A 21,169-nucleotide genomic window follows, 5' to 3' on the forward strand; every position below is an offset into this window, starting at 1 on the left:
TTAATGTCTCTTTTTTTTTAATATGTTTTTATTGATTTTTTTTTTTTAGAGAGAGAGGAAGGGAGAGGGAGAGAGAGAGAGAAACATCGATCAGCTGCCTCCTGCACGCCCCACACAGGGATGGAGCTGGCAACCTGGGCATGTACCCTGACTGGGAATGGAACCAGCAACCTCTTGGTGCAGGAAACGATGCTCAATCACTGAGCCACACTGGTCGGGCCTCTTACTTCTATCTTAAGGGTAGATAATTCCAGGGAGGCTCTGATAGTTAAAATATGGACTTTGGAATATGATAGTCCTGGGTTCAAGTCTTGGATCCGCCAGTTTATTAGTTTTGTGCTACAGGCTGATTTAAATTTTTTTCTGAGCTCTAGTTTTCTCATCTGTGAAATGAAGACAACACGGAATTTGATAATAATAAAAACTAGACAATGTGTTAAAATGAGATCGCCTGAGGAATTAGTGAGTTAAAGAAACTGAATGAGCAGTAACTACAAGAATAGCCATCCTTAGCCCCTAGATATTAACTGAGCAATTACTGTGGTCGAAGCACTATACAGGTGCTGGAGATAGACCCTGTCATCAGGGGGAGAGTCAGATGAGTAACTGATGACTGCCCCTAGTGCGGCCAACGCTAGGCCAGAACTAAGAACAGGAAGCAGGAGGGGAGGCACCTCCCTGACAGCCCTGGCCAGGAGGGCGTCAGGAGCTGTCAGGGAGGGCTTCCTGGAGGAGGCGATCACTGTGAAGAAGCTTGCCGGTGGAGTGGAAGTAAGCCACGTGGACAGAGCACTGAGCTGGGCACAGCTCGGAGAAGACGCAGAGCAGCTCTGAAAACATGGGGCCCTGCCGGTGTGCACCTAGGTGCCAGGCGGGCGTCAATTTGCTTTGTGAACGAACGAATTCATGCCTCCTTGGCGGGAAGGGGCAGGCACTGGCGGGTGAGCCCCTCCCCGACGGAGGACCCTGAGCGGGGAGCACCCGGTAAGGAGTGTCCGGGCGTCCGGGTGCAGGCGTGGAGCGTCACCGATGCTCACACCTTGCTCAACCACGAGCAAGGGCACGCACGCGCTCCACCTCCGCCGTGTCGTGGCCCGGCAGCGAGGACACGCGCCCCTGGGGTTGCTTCGAGGACTAACCAGAATTCCGCACGTAGGTTCGCAGCGGCGTGCGTGTCCCATACGGGCATCTGAATAAACACCGGTGGTCCCTGCTTACCCGCCGTGCAGCGAACAGAGCAGAGCACTGCCAGGCCGCTCTCCTTCCTTCCCTCCCTCTCCTCTCCCGGCGGCGCAAGCGGCAGCGGGGCAGCGCCAGGACGCGGAGGACGTCCGCCCGGACGCGCATCCGAGTGGTGATTACCAAGCGGCCGCACGCAACCCGGGGCCCAGCACCCGAGCGGGCGAGGGCGGCGCATGCTCAGTGAGCCGAGCCTCGGGCGGCGACGCCTGCGGCGGGAGGAAAGCCGGTCAGGGGGCGTGCCAGGGGGCGTGGCCGAGGGCGAGGCTGGGGCGTGGCCGGGAAGGGAGCGAGGCTGGGCATGCTCAGTGCTTCCGGGCCGAGATGCCTGCGGCTGAAGGGAAGCCTGTCAGGGGAGGGTACGGGGGCGTGGCCGAGGGCGTGGGCAGGGCCAAACAAGGCTGGGCATGCTCAGTGCGCCGGGCCTCCGGGCCGAGATGCCTACGGCTGAAGGGATGCCGGTCGGGGGCGGGGCTGAGAGCGAGGCTGGGCATGCTCAGTGTGCCGGGCCTCGGGGCCAGGATCCCTGCGGCTGAAGAAAAATGAAGCTGGGGCGGACCTGGGGGCGGGCCCGGGGGCGGGGCCTGCCAGGGGCGGGGCCGCGCGAGGGCGCATGCTCAGTACCCGCAGCTGCTCCCTCGGTCCAGTGCCGCAGCCGGAAAACCGCAGCGGTGGCGGCGGAGGCGGCGGTGGCGGCGGAGGGGGAGCGACGGAGCCGCGCGCGAAGGGGGAAGCACCGGGGGCGTCACTGAAAAGGCGGCAGCCGGGCGCCTGGTTCGCGGTGTCTCGCGGCGCGGCCGACGCGGGCGCGGCGGCGGGGGGCGCGGAGGAGGGCCGGCCGCAGTGATTTTGACGTTTCCGGAGCGTCGTGCCGGCGGCCGCCCCCGCCCGCGCCCCTGCGCCCGCGGCCTGCCGGACGGAGCGGAGCCTCGCGATGGTGGACCCCGGCCCCAGGCGCCAGGGTTGAGCCCCCCGCATCCCCGCGCCTGCAGCCGCCGCCCCCGCCGTGCGGCCGAGCGCAGACAAAGGGGAGCGGCCTCGCTCACGCGCGCTCGCGGGCGGCGCGGGCGGCGGCGGGTCCTGGGCTGGGTGGCGGCCGGAGGCGGGGGCTCCCCGCGCGCGGACACCGAGCCGCCCCGCCGCCCGCGCCTGCGCTCCCGGCCGCGCACCATGTGAGCGCCCGCGCCCGGCGCCGAGCACCCGGGACCATGGGGGACGCCGCGGACTCGCGGGAGCTCCGGAGGACGTTCATTGTCCCCGCCATCAAGCCCTTCGACCACTACGACTTCTCCCGGGCCAAGATCGCCTGCAATCTGGCCTGGCTGGTGGCCAAAGCCTTCGGGACAGGTAGGCGGTGGCGTCCCCGCCCTGCCCCTCGGGAGGCGCGCGCCCCGCGCCCCGCGCCCATCCTCCCGCCGGTCCGCGGTGCCGCCCGCGGGCTCCGCGAGGGGAAGAAGGGAGAGTCACAGCGGGCTGGGGCTGGAACCCAGCGCCCCGGGCTGGCCAGGTGGGGTCTGGCGCGGCTCCTTGGATCGGATCGCAGAGGGGTTTGTTTCTAGGGCAGTTTGTCGCGTTCGACCTACGTGGTTTCATCGGTGCTGTCGTTTCCTCCGATGACCCCCCCCTTGCACACACGCACACTCACACGCACACTCATAATTGGGGCCAGCAAATCGGAGTCGGTGTCTTTATTATTGGAGGACGGGGTGCGTGGGGGGCGTAGTCCTCTCTTGATTCTGACACTTGGGATGATGGCTGCTCCGGCTCCCGCACGTCAGCGCCCAGGTCGACATGCCCCGCGGATTTCTGCTCTGTCCTGAGCCCCGACCGTCCTCCCCTCACGTTACAGACGCTGCACCGCAGTGATTCTACCCCGTGTTTAGCTTGCGGACTGTAGGGTACTGCTTCCATTTCGTCGTCACCAGCGAGACATAGTCCTTTTTCCAAACGGAGTTTGGCTTCATAAATTAAGGGAAACAAAAACTCCCTACCGTGGGATTTTTTTTTTTTTTTAATTATTGTTTGTAAATAGGAGTGTTTTTCAGGGCACGTGCTGTTGATACAAGTTGGCAGTTATTCTGCAGAGACTGGGCAGTCCCCACTACCCAGTCTCTGCAGAATAACAGGAAAAGGGCCCCTCGTTGTCATTCCTTAGCTGCTGCCTTGGGAGCCCATGTTGCGGGACGTTGGAAAAATGAGAGCTTTTCATTTCAAGATGCTCCCATTAGGTAATTGCGTCTGATAACGTTAAGAGTCATTTCGTGAGATTTCAGTGCCCCAGTTAATCAATTTGGGGTCTGTAAGACAGTCCTTGAAAAGTTTCTTACCATTTACAGACTTTTCTCCAGATGTTAAATATAGTTTGGGGGAGGTGGGGGGAGGGGTGGCAATTTCACTTTTAGAGCTGTGAAAATATGTGGGTAAAGATTTAATTCATTCTTACTGCTCAAATACACACAGCTGAATGTTTCTCAGTCTGCACGTTTTAGATGACTAGCCTGTGAATCTCAGGGTCTGGAAAATTATTTGAATTAGTCTTGAGGGAGACTTTACATTAGCATGATCTTATATTTATGACAGCTTTTATTTTATTTGAATTCTCATGCTTTGACATTGAAGTAGAGTAAGATGTTAAATGTTTTAAAACTGGCATCAGGAGTCAATGTAATTTTTAAAAAGTCATTTTGAAATAATTTTAAGGATTTCTTGGGAACTAAATGTGCCCAGTAACACACAGGAGGAGGCACAAGTGCTGGTGTGTTTTTATTTTCTGGCACCAATGATATCAACAGTGAGAATAAAGTATTTGGGTTTTAGTTCAATTAGCATACAGAAACTACCCTTTGGAGGAGAAATGAAAGCTATTAAAGTATCTAGGAAAGATGGAAAGAGGGAAGTGTGTACAGTGACCTGTGTGGAGAGCAGAGGGAACACCAGCAGTGTTTTCTGTCCTTCTGAAACAGAGGACACTCAGCCCTGATGTCCACATGTGGCCCTGGGTTCCCTAAGCTCCTAACCGGGAACGGCCTCCTTTCGGAGCGTCCGCCGGGCAGGTTCACCAGATTCCGGGCGCAGGAAGGACACGCACTGAACACACGCCCGGAAGAGAGGAAGGGAAAGAGTCTAATGCCACAGCATGTCTGCCGCGCCAGGCCCCTTGCTCCAGGCTGTGCACCAGGTTGTCCATTCGGGATTCGAAGCAGCTGGATGATGGAGGGGCTGTGTTCCCCATTCTAAAAAGACAACAGCAGTGCAGAGGTCAGACAACCTTCCCACCTCTCGCACACGTTTCGCAAGGGCAGGGATGAGTGTGTATTTGACTGCATTGCTGCAGACAGGACATGGCTGTAGACTCCAGTCCTGTAAGTGCACTGATTCCTTTCTTCCTCCAGCAGCCCTCCCAGGGCAGCTCTCGTGTAGACGAGCGAGCAGGCTCGGAGGTCAGTTTGCTCTACATCTGGCCGGTGGTGGGTTCTGCATGCTCAGGTTTTCCTGACTCTTAGAGCTTTGCTCTTTACCTCACTTTGCAGAGTAATCTTTTTATCTGCAAGTGTAAAAAATGTGCATGTAATAATATGTGTTAAAAGTCCTTTTTTTTTTCTTTAAACTGTCAGATGGTTTAAATGTATATTGTTGGTACTTAGTAACATGTGCCTTGGCAAGAATTGGAACTGATAGAAAAAATCATGAAGAACAAGCTTAAAAACCTTAGAGTGACTTAGTAACAAAAAGTGAATACATTAGTAACTGCTGCATTTGCACATTGTGTTTATTCTTTAGTCAAGGATCTTTCAAAGTATAAATGTATATGGTGCGAGTAGAAAAAGTAACATTTCAGTGTTCTTCATTTGCTGCAGACATTTAATCAGCAAATGTTAATAGACTATATATTTCAAAGGTTATTACTTGATGATATTCAATTTATCACTCAAAAATTAGCCCAACTTTGCTCTGGCTTACTACAATTATTCTTTAATGGTGAGCTATAGGTCTTCCAGCATGGATGTAGAATGATAAGCATTCTAACTTTTGACATATAAAAAACAGTCATTTAAAAGTATAGCCAGAAATCAGTTGTGGGCATAGAGTGATGTTACTGAGCCATAAAAAACAAAGCATGAGTATTGTAATACCTAGAAAGCAGATGGAGTATCCACGTAATTTGAAGTCTTGTGTCAGAAGCTTTGAATCATCCTTCTCTTTACACTAGAAATAGTCCAAGTGGTCCACATCTTAATAGCTTATTTTGTGGAAGAATGTAGGTGTCGTTTTGATCAAATAAAGAATAAGTTTGTTTAGATGCGTTTTAACCAATAAACAGACACTGATGAAGCAGATTGCGAAAGCGGAGGAAGCTACGCTGTGCTTCTCACCTGAGCAGCCGAACCCACTTAAGCAATGACGGAGTTTGCTTGCAATGTTCTGCTCCCTTCGGAGAAAATGTGGGTGCGGAGCCTCTAATGACACTCTTCCCTACGAAATTCTTGACTTTGGAGATCTTAGCATGGGGTGCCAGGCCCACGTCCTCATGTCAGGGTGTCATTTCCACTTGACCAAGTAGTAGTCTCTCTTTCATACCACTTAGTTTAGTAGAACATCAAATCATCTGCTATTCTGAAGGCACCTCGATCCATTCTGCACGCACCGCAGCGCACATCCTAGTCCCGAGCCTCCGTAGCACCGACTCCTGTGCCTACGCGAGGGGTGCGGGTGGTGCCGGCCCGGTGCAAGCTGACCCCGAGCCGGGAGTGGGTGGGAAGGAGGGGAGCTGCGCACACGCATCCAGCACACACCGTCCCGCGCGCCAGGCCCCACGGGTCTCGCTCACTTCCGTCCTCCTGGCAGCTGAAGAGCTGGAGACTGTTCGTCATTCGTTTCACAGATGAGGAGCCCGAGGCGCAGGGCTCGGGAGCTCGTCCAGAGCCCCCAGCTTGCAGAGCCGGGATCTGAACCCGGAGGCCTGGCTTCGGTCTGTGTTCTCGGCTGCGGCCCGACATGGGGAGAAGTCTGAGGGATGCAAAGGGGGCATTAGGTAGTGGAGAGGTCATCCTAGTATTTTGAAATGACTGGACTGTGGAAGGGAGCTGCTGAGAGGTGCTGCAGTCCTGCCGGGTGGGCGGCGGGAGGGGCGGTGGGGCTCTCGAAGCTCAGGAGCGCTGCCCCCACCTCACACGTCTCTTGATGAGTGGGGGAGGGGGGCGAGCTTTCCGCTGCCACCTCTCAGGACAGCTCTGTTTCGGAACTTCTCATTCTTCCGGTTCTGCCTGGTGCCTGCTGTGCTGGGCACTGTTCTAGGTGCTGGGCACCAGGCAGAGACGTGCCAGTCATTGCGGGAGCAGGCAGCAGTGGGCACACCTAGGCATTGTAGGAAGGTGACTGGTGGGCGGTCAGGGAGGCTGCATGTGGGAGAAGACACTTGACTGGGACTGAGTGGAAAGAGCAGCCGCGGAAGGTCAGGAGGAACGGCCAGTGCGCAGCGTCTGCAGCACGGCCCGGGCGAGGGGCGGCCATTGGAGTGGAGAGCAGTCGTCATGGGCACATCTGTGGGGTTGGGCAGCGTGGACTCAGAGAAGGTGACCATTGCACTCCAGACCCTATGTCAAGTGCATGGTGAATGACCGCTCGTCTTGACCCCGGGCCCCAGCTGCTCCCGCTCACCGCGCTGTCTCTGTACCAGCGCGTGCAGGTTCGTGGCCCCGCTGCACAAGGCGAGTGGCCTGGGGAGCCCTTCATGGTTTAAAGCGCCCTGTGCACGTACTGGAGGGTGGACGTCGCTGGTAGCCACCTGGTGTGACAAGGTGATAGATGGCTGTCTTGAGCAATATCACCTCTGCTCCCTCTGCCCGCACCCCAAGCATTTCAGGTGATGGCGAATTTCAAAACTTAGATCTCCTCAGATTTATAATGACACGGTCGGGTGGGTTGTGCTCACAGCCGGTGCACAAGAAAAACGAGTCTCTCCTCCTCGGCAGTTCTGGGAGTGCTGTTTCCCACACCCGCCCCTTGGGTCACTTACTATCTTTATCTTTGTTCACTGCAGATGGGGAGAGGGTGAAACCTCTTATCCTTGATTTGCCTATTTATCTTCTGATATGTTGTTTCGGTTCATTTGTTTCAAAATGTGATGGTACAAGTCCAAAATGTTTCTTAAGTGATGGTAGTCTTTCCCAGCTGGTGTGGCTCAGTGGTTGAGCGTCTACCCTGCACCAAGAGGTTGCTGGTTCAATTCCCAATCAAGGCACATACCCGGGTTTTGGGCCTGATCCCCAGTGGGAGGAATGCAGGTAGTAGATGTTCTTTCTCATCAATGTTTCTCTCTCTCTCCCTCTCCCTTCTTCTTTCTCAAAAACCAATAAAGAAAAACATTGTTTAGAAAAACAACAAAACAAGGATGGTAGTCTTGTACTAATTGGCAGAAATGCTAGACATTTTCAAAGTCGTCTCTTAAGCATATTTAGTTCATAAAGACTTGGTTTTAAAAGTGACCTGTTTTGTAATATTCTCTATGCAGTTTTGCCTACTTTGATGTGGAAAAGTTTGTTTTTGTCATTTCTCGAAACAGTTTTTGACTTGCTGTGGCCCCTTTCCCTTTCCTTGCGTTGGGGTCTTTTGGATGCTCATGCTGTTATAACTTGGGTTTGTGATAGCAAAAGGGAGGTGACCCTGAGCTATCTGTCTTCACCTTCTAGCCTTGGGATCTGGTGGACGGTTGTCACTGGGCTGTGTTTAGCCGGACGGTTAGAGCCAGGGCTGTGCTTTGTCAGCTCTGTGCCGCGGGTGTGATCATCGGTCTCAGGCTCCTTGTCTGCAGAATGGGACCCAGAAGCTGTTAGGATAGGATGGCAGAAGCGAGTTCCGGGAGGTGTCTGATGCCTGGAGGGGCCTTAGCACCTATCAGTGCACCCTCACGTTTTCTGTACGTGGTCTGATTTGCCAGCTTCCTCGAGTTGCGATCAAGACCAGTGTGGGACAGAGGTGAGCAGCAGTGGGTGCTGGAGGGTGCGCGGGGGCGATGGAGACGCTTGTGACCCTGACGGCGAGCAGCCTTTTCTCCGCACAGCTGACGTTCAGATACAGGAAATAAAAATCCATTATGTAGACCTTTTACGATGATTATCTTAAACCGAATGGTTTTCCCTTTTAGAGCAGTTCCCGGCAGCTCCCGTGTCGGTGGCCACTCGGCGTGCGGTGGCTGCAGCCCAGCTGTGTCCTGCGAGGCCGCCGGCAGGGGGAAGGCCGGCTCACCACTGGTTAACGAAGCTGTGAGGGCAGGAACGTGTTTTCAATTATTAAATGAGGATGATATTTTTAGATGTCACCAAAATTGCTACATCTACTCTTGACCTCTTTCCAGAGTCCTGCATGATCCTCGGCTGCTTTGTGTGTGTTTCCACTTGGACGTCTCTGCTGACATTTGTCTGCCAACTCGTGCGTCCCCTCCCGGTGCTCCCCTCCCCGTGCGGCCGCAGCTCCGGCTCCCCGCCTCAGCGCTGAGACCAGATGGCTGCCCCGAACAGCCCTCAGCGCCTCTCTGTGGAAGCCGGCACAATTTCTTTTTTAAAATTTTTATGTGTTTTTATTGATTTTTTAGAGAGAGAGGAAGGGAAAGAGAGAGGGCAACTGCGATGTGAGAGACAAACATCCATGGGCCGCCTCCTGCACGCCCCCTACTGGGGATCGAGCCGAACACCAGGCATGTGCCCTGACCCGGAATCGAACCGGGACCTCTCAGTCCATGGGAGGGTGCTCAGTCCACTGAGCCGCACCGGCCGGGCAGCACCAGTTCGTGTGGCTGTCATGCACAGGCCCCGCCCTTAAAGAGGGAGCACTTTCAAGTCTGATCTCCGCCTCCACCGCGGCTTCACCTTCCACTGTCCCTCCTGCGGGGACCGGTCTCGCTCACCCAGACTTCAGTTTTCTGCCCCCCCCCCCCAGTTCTGTCCAGAAAGCCCCTTTTTCTGATTGAACAAATTCTGCCGGTGCTCCCTGTCCTGTTTCTTTAAAGCGAGACCTGTCCACCCGCTGTTGGCGTTTATCCCTCTGAACTTGAAGCACTTCATTGTCCATTTCGTTCATCTGCTGCTTCACCGTCTACGGCTTGGTGTTGTCTCCGGTTTCTGAGGTGTGGACTTCCCCCGTCTTTCTGGACTCTGTAGATCATCGGCTCCTTAGGGATTGTTTCGAACCCCTTGACTTCCCAGAGTCGCGCTGGCGTAGAGAGTGAACACGCAACACTGGCTTTAACTTTGTTTGATAAACATTTTTCTACGTGATAGACGTTACAACCTTTAAGTTAAAAATTGCCGAAGACTTTATTAATTCTTTGTGAATATTGTTTTGAAATGCAGACCTTGATTAGCACCGTGCATTATTGACCTTATATTGAAGCCGTGTGTTTGGGAGACTCCCAGCATTGTGACGCCGGGTGGCTGCCCGGACCCTCGCTTTCCTGGAGCCGGCAGGCGAGGGACTGGGAGTGTGGCTCCATGTCACCCTGGAGCCCGGGTGCCCCTTCCTCGTGGGGACAGACCTGGTTCTCCTGGCTTTGGTGGAAAGCATGGTGCTGGTCAGGAAGGGGGCGGAAGCGGGATCCAGGGCAGAGAAGGCAGGGGACGGCGACAGGTGTTCCGTGTGGCTTGTGCTTGGTGATCTTGCTGCCGTCCCTGAGGTGGACCTGGACGTGGACCTTGGCGGGGCAGGCCTGCTCCTCAAGGACGGCGCCCAGCAGGAAGGAGGATCTGGCCTCCCTGTCAGGTCCCATGTGTAAACGGCCCTTTGTGTGTCTCCATTGGGGGGGGGGGCGTGGCCTGTGGGAAGGTGGAGACTCGGGGTGTGCAGGGAAAGGGGTTTTCACAGGAGTTCTTGGGCGAGGCCAGCAGTCTCCTGAAATAGCTGTCATCTCCCTTTCGCTTAACCGGGAGGGAAGTCACTAGAGTCGTTTCGGAGCTCACTGAGTGCACTTGCGTGAGCGCGGGGACACCTTCCCCAGAGCCAGTGGCCTGGCCCCTCCTCCTGGTCTACTTGTAGTCCCTTCAGAACACGCCCGGGACGGAGAGTTCTGTGGAGGACACTTCTCTCACTCGGTCCAGGTGATTGGTCAGGTGCTGTAAGCCGTCTTCTCACTTAGAGGCCACTTTGCTTCCAGAAGGAAACTTAGCTTCTGTGACATGAATAGTGATTATGAAATAGATTGTGTTTCCTTTATAAAACTCCTGTAAGCATCTTCCTGCCATATGCCTCCTAGAAAATGTGCCGGAGGACCTCCGAGAGCCGTTCTACACAGACCAGTACGACCAGGAGCACATCAAGCCCCCCGTGGTCCACCTGCTCCTGTCGGCCGAGCTGTACTGCCGGGCGGGCAGCCTCATCCTCAAGAGCGATGCCGCCAAGCCCCTGCTGGGCCACGACGCCGTGATCCAGGCCCTGGCACAGAAGGGCCTCTATGTCACCGACCAAGAGAAGCTGGTGACTGAGCGAGATCTGCAGAAGAAGCCCATTCAGATGGTGAGTCTCCATGTCCCGGGCCATTCTGCCTGAAGGGTGTGCTTTTAAATCCTCCCCCGAGGATATTTCTCCTTTGATTTTCAGACGGGGAGAGAGAGAGAAACATCAATGTGAGACACATTAATTGGTTGCCTCCCACACGGCCCCAACAAGGGTTGGGGATCAAACTGCAAGTGAGGTACGTGCCCTTGACAGGAATCGAACCCGAGACTTCTTTGGTCTGTGGGCCGATGCTCTGACCGCTGAGCCAAACCGGCCAGGGCGGAGGGGCGTGCTCCTGAGTGTGCACTGTGTGCTGTGTTCACTCCCACGCTTGAATGACCTCTTGGTACATTTCTGCCTATCAGATCTTTTCGTGTATTTAGTAAACATGACTTCATTCCATGGCGAACACCACGGCGGCCCGTGAGCTGGCCGGCCGAGCAGGCAGGGATGCCCGCAGGGGACCCCTGGAGACGAAGCCGCGTTCGGTTCGCTGTTGGCCGCCTCGGCCTGTTGTCCTCCTCCCGCTCCGGCTGGAGAATGCCGGGCTCATCGCTGGTGTCAGGAGCGTCTGCAGGTTGGAGGCAGTCAGCTCTTCTAGCGCGGCCTGAGGAAGGGAGGAGTGTGGGGAGAACGTGTGGAGAAGTGTGTGACACTGTGAAATGGAGGAAGAACGGGCAGTCCGTGTGCCGGCCTGGCACTGGGTGCGGTGGTGGCCCACTGCGCTTTCTGTCTGTTTTTTTCCTTCTTGAAAACCCATTTTATTACTTCCAAGGAATGGAAAATAATTCTTTTTTTTTTTTTATCCTCACCCGAGGATATTTTTCCATTTTTTGTACAGATAGAGTGGGAGGGAGAGAGAGGAAGGGAGAGAGAGAGAAACATCGACGTGAAGGGACACATCGAGTGGCTGCCACCCGCACGACCAACCAGGGCCGGGGACAAACTGCAACCGAGGTACGTGCCCTTAGCGGGAACTGAACCCGGGTCTCTCCGGACCGCAGGCCGACGCTCTAACCGCTGAGCAAACAGGCCAGGGCTGGAAAATAATTCTTAAGAAAAGCTTAGCTCCAGGTTTAGGAGCAGAGGTGAGGTTTTCAGCCTCCATCGATGGCCTCAGAGTCACCCGCGCTCGCCCCCGGTTTCCGTGCGCCTGGCGTGGGGCAGACGCACCGCACTGGGCCGCGCTCTCCGCTGGTCCCAGGCTGAGGGCAGGTCCCGGGCGCCTGCCGGTCAGTGTCTGCCAGAGCCGCTCATTCGTCTGCGGAGAACACACACCCTGGGTGTCCTTGCAGGAGAGCGAGGCGCACCTGTGGCCCCTGCTTTGCTCCCCTGGTGCAGCCTGTGCGAGGACAGCAGCCGGCTGCCGGGCGCGTTGCTGCTGCTGCTTCTCACACGATGGGCTGCTGATAGCCGTGAGCACGTGCGATCTGACTGCAGGGCTGATGTGTGCGGAAGGTGATGAGAGGTTAGGAATCCTGGTTTCTCTGGTTCTAGCTCCCTGTGGGTTGACTCTGTCATCTTAACCCTTTGCAGTCTCACATTTGTTGACCTATGTTTTAATCATATACTTTCAGTTTTTGTTACAATTTGATTTAAAGTTTTCCAATTGATGTGAAATTTTGATGAATTATACTATTTTTCTGAAAGCAATGTGAGAAAATTGCTTAGTGTGCTAGTGAGCACTGTTCCTTAGGGACCTGTTTTGTTTGGTGTTGAAGTGATAAGAGTGATAAGTAGCTGGTTTCTTCTTTGTCCTGGTTTTTAGGAAGGATATTGGAAAAGAGTGAGCTTGCATGCCCTGGGTACACTGCCCCACCCTGCCTTCCCCGAATTATCGCAACTTTTGGGGTCTTTTCTTTCTGCGTGCTGCCTTTCAGCTTCCTGGGGGGATTGTGTAGTGGTAACAAAAGGGTCATAAGCTGGTGCAGTGGGACTGTGCGCCTGTGTCCCTGTGAGACTGTGCGCCTGTGTCCCTGTGGGACTGTGCGCCTGTGTCCCTGTGGGACTGTGCGCCTGTGTCCCTGTGGGACTGTGCACCTGTGTCCCTGTGAGACTGTGCGCCTGTGGGACTGTGCGCCTGTGTCCCTGTGGGACTGTGCGCCTGTGTCCCTGTGGGACTGTGCGCCTGTGTCCCTGTGCGCCTGTGTCCCTGTGAGACTGTGCGCCTGTGGGACTGTAGGACTGTTGATTTCAGGGCGGTGATTGAGAAGGATGCTCTTTAAAAATGGGGACACGGCCCCGGCCAGTTGCTCAGTGGTTAGAGCATCAGCCCGCAAACCGGAGAGTCCCGGGTTTGGTTCCCACTGAGGACACGTACCTTGGTTGCAGTTTGTCCCCAGCCCCGGTTGGGGTCGTATGGGTAGCAACCACTCGATGTGTTTATTTCACATGGATGTTTCTCTCCCTCTCTCCCTCTCTCCCTCCTGCTCTATCTGAAGATAAATGCAAAAATGTCCTCGGGTGAGGATAAAAAAAAAATGGGGACACGTCAGGGAGTGTATGCTTTATATCACAGTGCTTTTGAAGACAGGTTTTTGAGAGCATAGCCTTTAAAATGTTGTCTGTAGCCCTGGCCGGTTTGGCTCAGGGTTAGAGCGTCGGCCTGCGGTCCAGAGAGACCCGGGTTCGGTTCCCGCTAAGGGCATGTACTTCGGTTGCAGTTTGTCCCCGGCCCTGGTTGGTCGTGCGGGTGGCAGCCACTCGATGTGTCCCTTCACATCGATGTTTCTCTCTCTCCCTTCCTCTCTCTCCCTCCCACTCTATCTGTACAAAAAATGGAAAAATGTCCTCGGGTGAGGATAAAAAAAAATAAAAAAATAAAATGTTGTCTGTATATCAATGGAAAAGTATTTTCAGACACTGTGTTTTAAATCCTGTCAATAGTTATAATGTTGTGGTAAAATTGTTTAGCATATAGCACTATTTCTGAAACTGTGACCTGCCTAGCCTAATGCCTAGCACACATGTGGAGGGAAGGAGAAATGCAGGTAGTACCCAGGCTCAGTGCTCAAAGGCACACTGTCTGAGAGCCAGCGCCGATGTCCCTGAGCCGACGTCACACGTGCGGCTGGATGGCTGCCGGGGACAGGCTTCCCTGCGCTGAGATCACGGGAACGTCTTTCAGCCCAAATCACGTCATCTGTCAAGTCATCTGTCTAAATAAGTAAGTGATGTCTGGGATGAGGTAGAAATTGAGGGACTTAAGGCAAATGAAGCCACGTGCTTAAGTGAAAAGGACAGCCTAAGGGTGCGGAGACGGGTTTGAAGGGTCTTGTGTAGCAGGAGGACGGTGCACGTGTACTGCGTTCAGTGTCTTCAGTCGTCAGGTCGGGCTGGGGACCTGATCAGTGTCACGGATCTTAACGTCATAGAATCGCATTGCCAGAGGGAGCCTGCGGAATCAGAAACCAGGATGTGTGAGCCTCCCGGCTGTGGGGGCTGGGAACTCCGAACAGACTCTGCCCACAGTCGGAGCTGCTGACTTAGAACCTCTGCAGAGGGGCGGGACGTGCCGGGCCGCAGCCATCTGATGTTCACGATCGAGACGCACGGGGAACACTGACGTGTCCGAGTCGTTTTGCCACGTGATGCTTAGTTTAGAGAGGGTAGTGATTTGCCCACAATGACTGTTATTTAGCAACAAAGCTAGAATTAGAGTCTGAATGTGCTGGAACCGTGACTTTTTTTTTTTTTTAATCCTTACCCGAATACATTTTCAAATAGAGAAGGAGGGAGAGAGGGAGAGAAACATGGATGTGAGAGAGACACATCAACTGACCGCCACCCACACAATCCCAACCAGGGCCGGGGACACACTGCAACCGAGGTACGTGCCCTTAGCAAGAACCGAACCCCAGTCCCTCAGTTCTGTGGGCTGACGCTCTAACCACTGAGCCAAACCGACCAGGGCTGGAGCTGTGACTTTCTAGTGTGCTGTGCTGTGGCCCACAGGAGGGTGGGCCACTGTGACATCGGAGTCACGTCTACGCGGAGATCTAGCTCAGCTGCAGACTGTGTTCTGGGTCAGACCCCTGGCCATGAGGCAGCTGTCCAGCCGTGTTCGCACGTATGGGGCAAAGTAGGCTGAGAGCTGTTGGTGTGGGAAAGACATGCGGTCATGGTCAGTGTGATGGCTGTAGTAACTGCGTCGGTGCGGATCTTCTTTTGGAAACAGTCATTACTGTACAAACCAAAAGTTTGTTCTGAAGTGCTTTTCTTTCGATGAGTACCAAAAAGAGATTGAATAGTTTGCTTAACAGGACTTAAAGTGGGCTGATAGGTCATTTGATAAGTGTGAAATGTTCTCACGAAGTGTTGTTATTGTTACAATGATATCTTTGGGTATACAGAACGTAGCAGCTGAAAGGTCACTTTACTTCCGTGCTGCTGGCCAGCACCACCCGGGGTAACGGGAAGGCCGGTGCAGCTGTGCAACACCAGGGGCGATGGCGATGGCTCCACCCTCGAGGGCACTCCTGTGTTAGGAGGGGATTCCTTTCACATGGCTGTGGCCCGTGCATCCCACTGACCACGGCCCCTGCTGGACCCACGGAGCTCAGAGCGCAGGGAGGGAGAAGGCTGGACCGAGCGAACCGGGCAGCAGGGCCTGGACTGCAAGCGCACGTCTGATTTCTTGCGGAGGGTCCACCCCTGGGGGGAAGGTTGTTGGGCGTCAGTGGGTCAGGAGGGGTGGGAGAGGGTGGCACCTGGTTTGAAGGGTTGTGCGCCCGAGTGTGCACTGGAGTGTGTGACGTGTTACAGGTGAGTGTCGGCTTCATCGGGGCACAGAGGTGAGCTGAGGCTAAAGTCAGGTTGGGCTGTGAGCCCGAGTTGAGGATTTTAAACTTTTCTTTGGGTTCCAGGGTCAGAGAATGAGTTTTCATACTGTTCTTGGGCTGCTGGGGGTGGTGCTGTGCTGGTTTGTCTCCCCTCCTGTGGGAGAGCCCTGCACCCCCCCCATCCTGATGCTCAGGTCCGCACGTCAGACCTCTGGCTCTTGGACGCAGTTCTGTGCGGTCACTTTCCAGACTCCGCCCCTCAGAGTCCTTCCCACAGCAGCCCAGCCGCAGAGTGTGGGCCGTTCTCCGTGAGGGCCGGAGCTTTGCGAGCAAAGGGCCACAGAGGGGGCACCGAGAGCCAGGCCGGCTCAGACCACCTCGGCTTTAACTGGCAGCCCACGTTCCTCACCACGGAGCCGGTTCTGGTTCCGCCTGGTACTAGGACGCAGGGGCGGAGACAGCGCGTGGGAAGCGAGGCGGGAGGAGTGGGGGCCGCGCTGCCTGCCGGCCGCCGGCGCAGAACCTCAGTGATGTGCTGCCTTTCGGAGCAGGTTCCCCGTTCGGCTCCTGTCTGGAGGGTTCTGTGTTCGTGTCCTGGGGAGGGACTAGGCTCGAGTGGGCGGCTGCGCTGGAGGCTGAAGCAGCCTGAGAGGCTCTTTCCCGGGGATGGGGGGGCCTTGATTTCTGAGGATGTGCAGGGCAGGGTGATCCCCTGGTCACCATCATTTCTTTTTTTTTTTTTTTTATCCTCACCCGAGGACATTCTTCCACTTTTTGCACAGATAGAGTGGGAGGGAGAGCGAGGAAGAGAGAGAGAGGGAAACATCGATGTGAAAGGGACACATCGAGTGGCTGCCACCCGCACGACCAACCAGGGCCGGGGACAAACTGCAACCGAGGTACGTGCCCTTAGTGGGAACCGAACCTGGGTCTCTCCGGACCGCAGGTGGATGCTCTAACCGCTGAGCCAAACCGGCCAGGGCTACCGTCATTTCTGCTGGACACGTGGGAGGGTGGAGTGCACCCTGGTCCCTTGTTCTTCCGCCTCCTTCCCCTCCCCCAGCACTGTCCTGTGTGGCCGCCGGCCGGCGCATGTTGCTGCGGACCGCCGTCTGTGGGAACTCTGTGATTTACTCACGTGGAAGCCTAAGAGATCTTCTCCTTGTTTAAGAATATTGAAATTACACTTTAGAGCAAAGGGTTGCCTAAACGTATCATCGCAGTGGTAGTAGAGATACTCGTGTCTCTGTGACGCGCCTTGCAAAGTTGTGAGCAGAACTTGGTGGTGGAAATTGATTGTAACTTCTCTTAGCTGTTGTTAACGTTTTTTTCCTGCATCTCTAAGGCTGGATCTCAGTTTCTGCAACTAATTTGGATTCCATTGTTCCTAGGAAACATACACCCTCCGTTACTAATTCACATCATCTTTCTTTGTTGTTTTACATCATGAGAGAAGTGAGTTAGGAAGTTACAGAGCTTGCAGAGGTGAGCCAGCTGGGCTGCATGGGCTCAGGAAACAAGTTACAGGGCAGGAGAAGGGCCCTTGGGGCTCAGTGCAGAGGAGGTGAAGGTGAGGGGCGGGGTGCCCCCAGCGGGAGAGCACGCTCACCTCCTCCTCTGATGTCTTACAGCCGTGCTCATGTTCAAGTCAGTTTATTTGCAATAATTTATTTAGAACTCCAAGTTTATCTTCTCATAAAAATAATTTCATAAAGGTGCTTATTTCACCAGATGATCTCACAGACCTGTTCATTTCATAACAACACTAGAGTCGGTCACGCCGTCCATCTGTCCGCAGAGCTCGTGCTATGAGCTGTGCATTTCCCACTGTGACGAACAGGCTTTCTGTCTTCCTGTCCCTTCCCACTGCGATCATGGAAAATGACCCAGGGGCAGGACCCGGGCTGGGCGTGCACCGGGGGCTGGGGTTGCAGGGTGGGAGGAGGGCAGCGGGCTGTGCAGGGGTCGGGCCGCGTGAAGGTTTACGTGAGGTTACATCTGCTCTAGAGCGGTGGTCCGGGTACAGCCGAGAGGGTGTTGGGGTCGTTATTTTTCTGTACAGATTCAAAGGGACTGAGCTGGAGTTATTCATGAAATACGTATCTATTGAGCCTCAGTATTTCTCCCTCAGCGAGAACAGAGTGAAGGTCAGACCGAGTGTTGTGGGTGGGAGCACTTCCGGAGAACCCAGAGGGTGGGCTGGTGGCTGACACATCCATGCTGAGCACCCCGGTCCCCAGACAGCCCCTGCCAGGGAACGAGCACTTCCTGCCTGCCAGCGGCTCCTCCCAGCTCTGCAGCTCCTCCTCCTCCTCCTCCTCCTCCAGGCGGGGCAGCGTCTGTGCAGGCCGGAGGCGGCTGAGGTCAAGTTGGTCTCAGCTCCAGAGGCTTGTGAGCCTCAGTCTGCCTGCCAGGGCCCAGTGGCCTCTCGTACTCGCCCTCACAGCTGGGGAAGTCTCGTCCCTCGCACTGTGCTGCCTGCACTTGCCGTGGGACTCCTGCTGCTCAGAGACCTGGGGTGGTCGCCTCCCCTGTCCCCAAGGGCTTGCTTCCTCCCTCCTCTCTCAGGACGGTGCTTAGGAGAGGACTCCATCTGGGGCGGGGGCGGGTGAGCAGCGGCACCCCGTGGGGTCAGTTTCTCTCCTGGAGAAGCCGCTTCTGCGTGGCGCGCTGTCCACACGCACTGTGGAGGAGCCTGCGGACGGACTCCTCGCAGGCAGCGTGAGCGACAGCGGGGCTCGCTATGGGTGTTTCCCACGATGAAGTGCAGCTCGCGTGTTCGCTGTGACTTGCGGATTTTGAGATGTGAAGTCCGGTTTTTGGCTCAGTGTCACACAGGCCTGCAAATTGCTTGGACCGGGAAAGCGGCAAAGGGCACACGCATTCGCAGCCTGCCCCATGTGCCTGGCAGGACTGGTCTAGGGATGCTGCCGTGCTCAGCACGTGGCAGCAGGTGGCCGTCAGGGCCCTCTCGGCTGGGCAGCCGCAATCATGGTGAGCGGTGGAGGACGAGCCTGAGCGGCCCGGGCAGACGTCATGGAGATGCATCGTGCCCGGGTCTCCACGGTCAGCACGTTTGGAAAGTGCGCATGTTCCGTGCTTGCGTCTCGTCGTCGTGAGCGTCTGTGTCCGTGGGGTTTTCATGGACAGCCTGTGGTTTACAGTCTTGGTTGAGCTGGTTCTGCTCACACGTCCGTATGGCTCCCAGGCAATACCATGGAAATTAATTTAGTCCTTCAGTGTTCACTGGTATAACATTTGCTTGGGGAAACATAAAAATAAGTGATTATCGTGAAGTTTGAAGATAATCTTTAGATGGTGAACTGTTCTGCTGATCCCATGGTTCACACAGACGGGAATCCCTGCAGTAATGAAAACACTCACTTTCTGTGCCTGGGACTCTGTGGAGCACTCTCCAGACGTCTCACGTGATGGCCTCGGAGGTGGGAAGCTAAGTGTGACCCGCACTGAACAGATCAAGAAGCTCCGTGAAGTCCGAGTGGCTTCCTATGGTCAGAGCCTCCCTTTTAGAAATCAACTTTTTTGAGGCATAAAATATGCCTGTTTAAAAATAATACTTTGAGCCCTGGCTGGTTTGGCTCAGCGGTTAGAGCATCGGCCTATGGTCCGGAGAGACCCGGGTTCAATTTCCGCTAAGGGCTCGTACCTCAGTTGTAGTTTGTCCCCGGCCCTGGTTGTGTCGTGTGGGTGGCAGCCACTCGATGTGTCCCTTTCACATCGATGTTTCTCTCTCTCTCCCTCCCACTCTATCTGAACAAAATATCGAAAAAAATGTCCTCGAGTGAGGATAAAAAAACAAAATAAAGATAATAGTTTGAGTTTTGACAAACGTGTGCACTCATGTAAATACTACTCCAGTTAAGATACAAAACATTTTCCTCATGCCCCAAATTCCCTTGTGCCTTTTTGCTGTCAACCCACTCGAGACATCTGTTAGTCTTCCGTCTGTCTCTAGGTCTGTTTTGCCTGTTCTGGAGTTTCATGTAGATGAAAGCATGATGTGTGAAGTCTGTCTAAGTGGGTTCTTGTGCTCACAGCTGTGAGATGCACCATGCTCTGTGCAGGTCATGATGTGTGAACTCCAAGTGGGTTCTTGTGCTCACAGCTGTGAGATGCACCATGCTCTGTGCAGGTCATGACGTGTGAACTCCAAGTGGGTTCTTGTGCTCACAGCTGTGAGACGCACCGTGGTCTGTGCAGGTCATGACGTGTGAACTCCAAGTGGGTTCTTGTGCTCACAGCTGTGAGATGCACCATGCTCTGTGCAGGTCATGATGTGTGAGTTCCAAGTGGGTTCTTGTGCTCACAGCTGTGAGATGCACCGTGGTCTGTGCAGGTCATGATGTGTGAACTCCAAGTGGGTTCTTGTGCTCACAGCTGTGAGACGCACCGTGGTCTGTGCAGGTCATGATGTGTGAACTCCAAGTGGGTTCTTGTGCTCACAGCTGTGAGATGCACCATGCTCTGTGCAGGTCATGATGTGTGAGCTCCAGGTGGGTTCTTGTGCTCACAGCTGTGAGATGCACCGTGGTCCATGCAGGTCATGATGTGTGAGCTCCAAGTGGTTTCTTGTGCTCACAGCTGTGAGACGCACCGTGGTCTGTGCAGGTCATGATGTGTGAACTCCAAGTGGGTTCTTGTGCTCACAGCTGTGAGATGCACCAAGGTCTGTGCAGGTCATGACGTGTGAAGTCTGTCTAAGTGGGTTCTTGTGCTCACAGCTGTGAGACGCACCGTGGTCTGTGCAGGTCATGACGTGTGAGCTCCAAGTGGTTTCTTGTGCTCACAGCTGTGAGACGCACCGTGGTCTGTGCAGGTCATGATGTGTGAACTCCAAGTGGGTTCTTGTGCTCACAGCTGTGAGATGCACCAAGGTCTGTGCAGGTCATGACGTGTGAAGTCTGTCTAAGTGGGTTCTTGTGCTCACAGCTGTGAGACGCACCGTGGTCTGTGCAGGTCATGACGTGTGAACTCCAAGTGGGTTCTTGTGCTCACAGCTGTGAGACGCACCAAGGTCTGTGCAGGTCATGACGTGTGAAGTCTGTCTAAGTGGGTTCTTGTGCTCACAGCTGTGAGATGCACCAAGGTCTGTGCAGGTCATGACGTGTGAAGTCTGTCTAAGTGGGTTCTTGTGCTCACAGCTGTGAGACGCACCGTGGTCTGTGCAGGTCATGACGTGTGAACTCCAAGTGGGTTCTTGTGCTCACAGCTGTGAGACGCACCGTGGTCTGTGCAGGTCATGACGTGTGAACTCCAAGTGGGTTCTTGTGCTCACAGCTGTGAGACGCACCATGGTCTGTGCAGGTCATGACGTGTGAACTCCAAGTGGGTTCTTGTGCTCACAGCTGTGAGACGCACCGTGGTCTGTGCAGGTCATGACGTGTGAACTCCAAGTGGGTTCTTGTGCTCACAGCTGTGAGACGCACCATGGTCTGTGCAGGTCATGACGTGTGAACTCCAAGTGGGTTCTTGTGCTCACAGCTGTGAGACGCACCATGCTCTGTGCAGGTCATGATGTGTGAACTCCAAGTGGGTTCTTGTGCTCACAGCTGTGAGACGCACCATGCTCTGTGCAGGTCATGATGTGTGAAGTCTGTCTACGTGGGTTCTTGTGCTCACAGCTGTGAGATGCACCATGCTCT

General features: G+C 54.8%; 1 protein-coding gene across 1 annotated transcript in view; it reads left to right on the top strand.

Moving 5' to 3' along the window:
* Window positions 1-2,447: 2,447 nt before the first annotated feature.
* CAMSAP2 (calmodulin regulated spectrin associated protein family member 2) overlaps window positions 2,448-21,169 on the top strand; it is a 44,839-nt gene continuing 26,117 nt past the window's right edge. Inside the window, exons 1-2 of the mRNA XM_036277701.1 lie at window positions 2,448-2,586; window positions 10,484-10,743. Coding sequence (XP_036133594.1) covers window positions 2,448-2,586; window positions 10,484-10,743 — 399 coding nt within the window. The remainder of the gene's footprint in view (window positions 2,587-10,483; window positions 10,744-21,169) is intronic.

This window comes from Molossus molossus, unplaced genomic scaffold, assembly GCF_014108415.1.
Source record: "Molossus molossus isolate mMolMol1 unplaced genomic scaffold, mMolMol1.p scaffold_m16_p_23, whole genome shotgun sequence".
Taxonomy (NCBI): domain Eukaryota; kingdom Metazoa; phylum Chordata; class Mammalia; order Chiroptera; family Molossidae; genus Molossus; species Molossus molossus.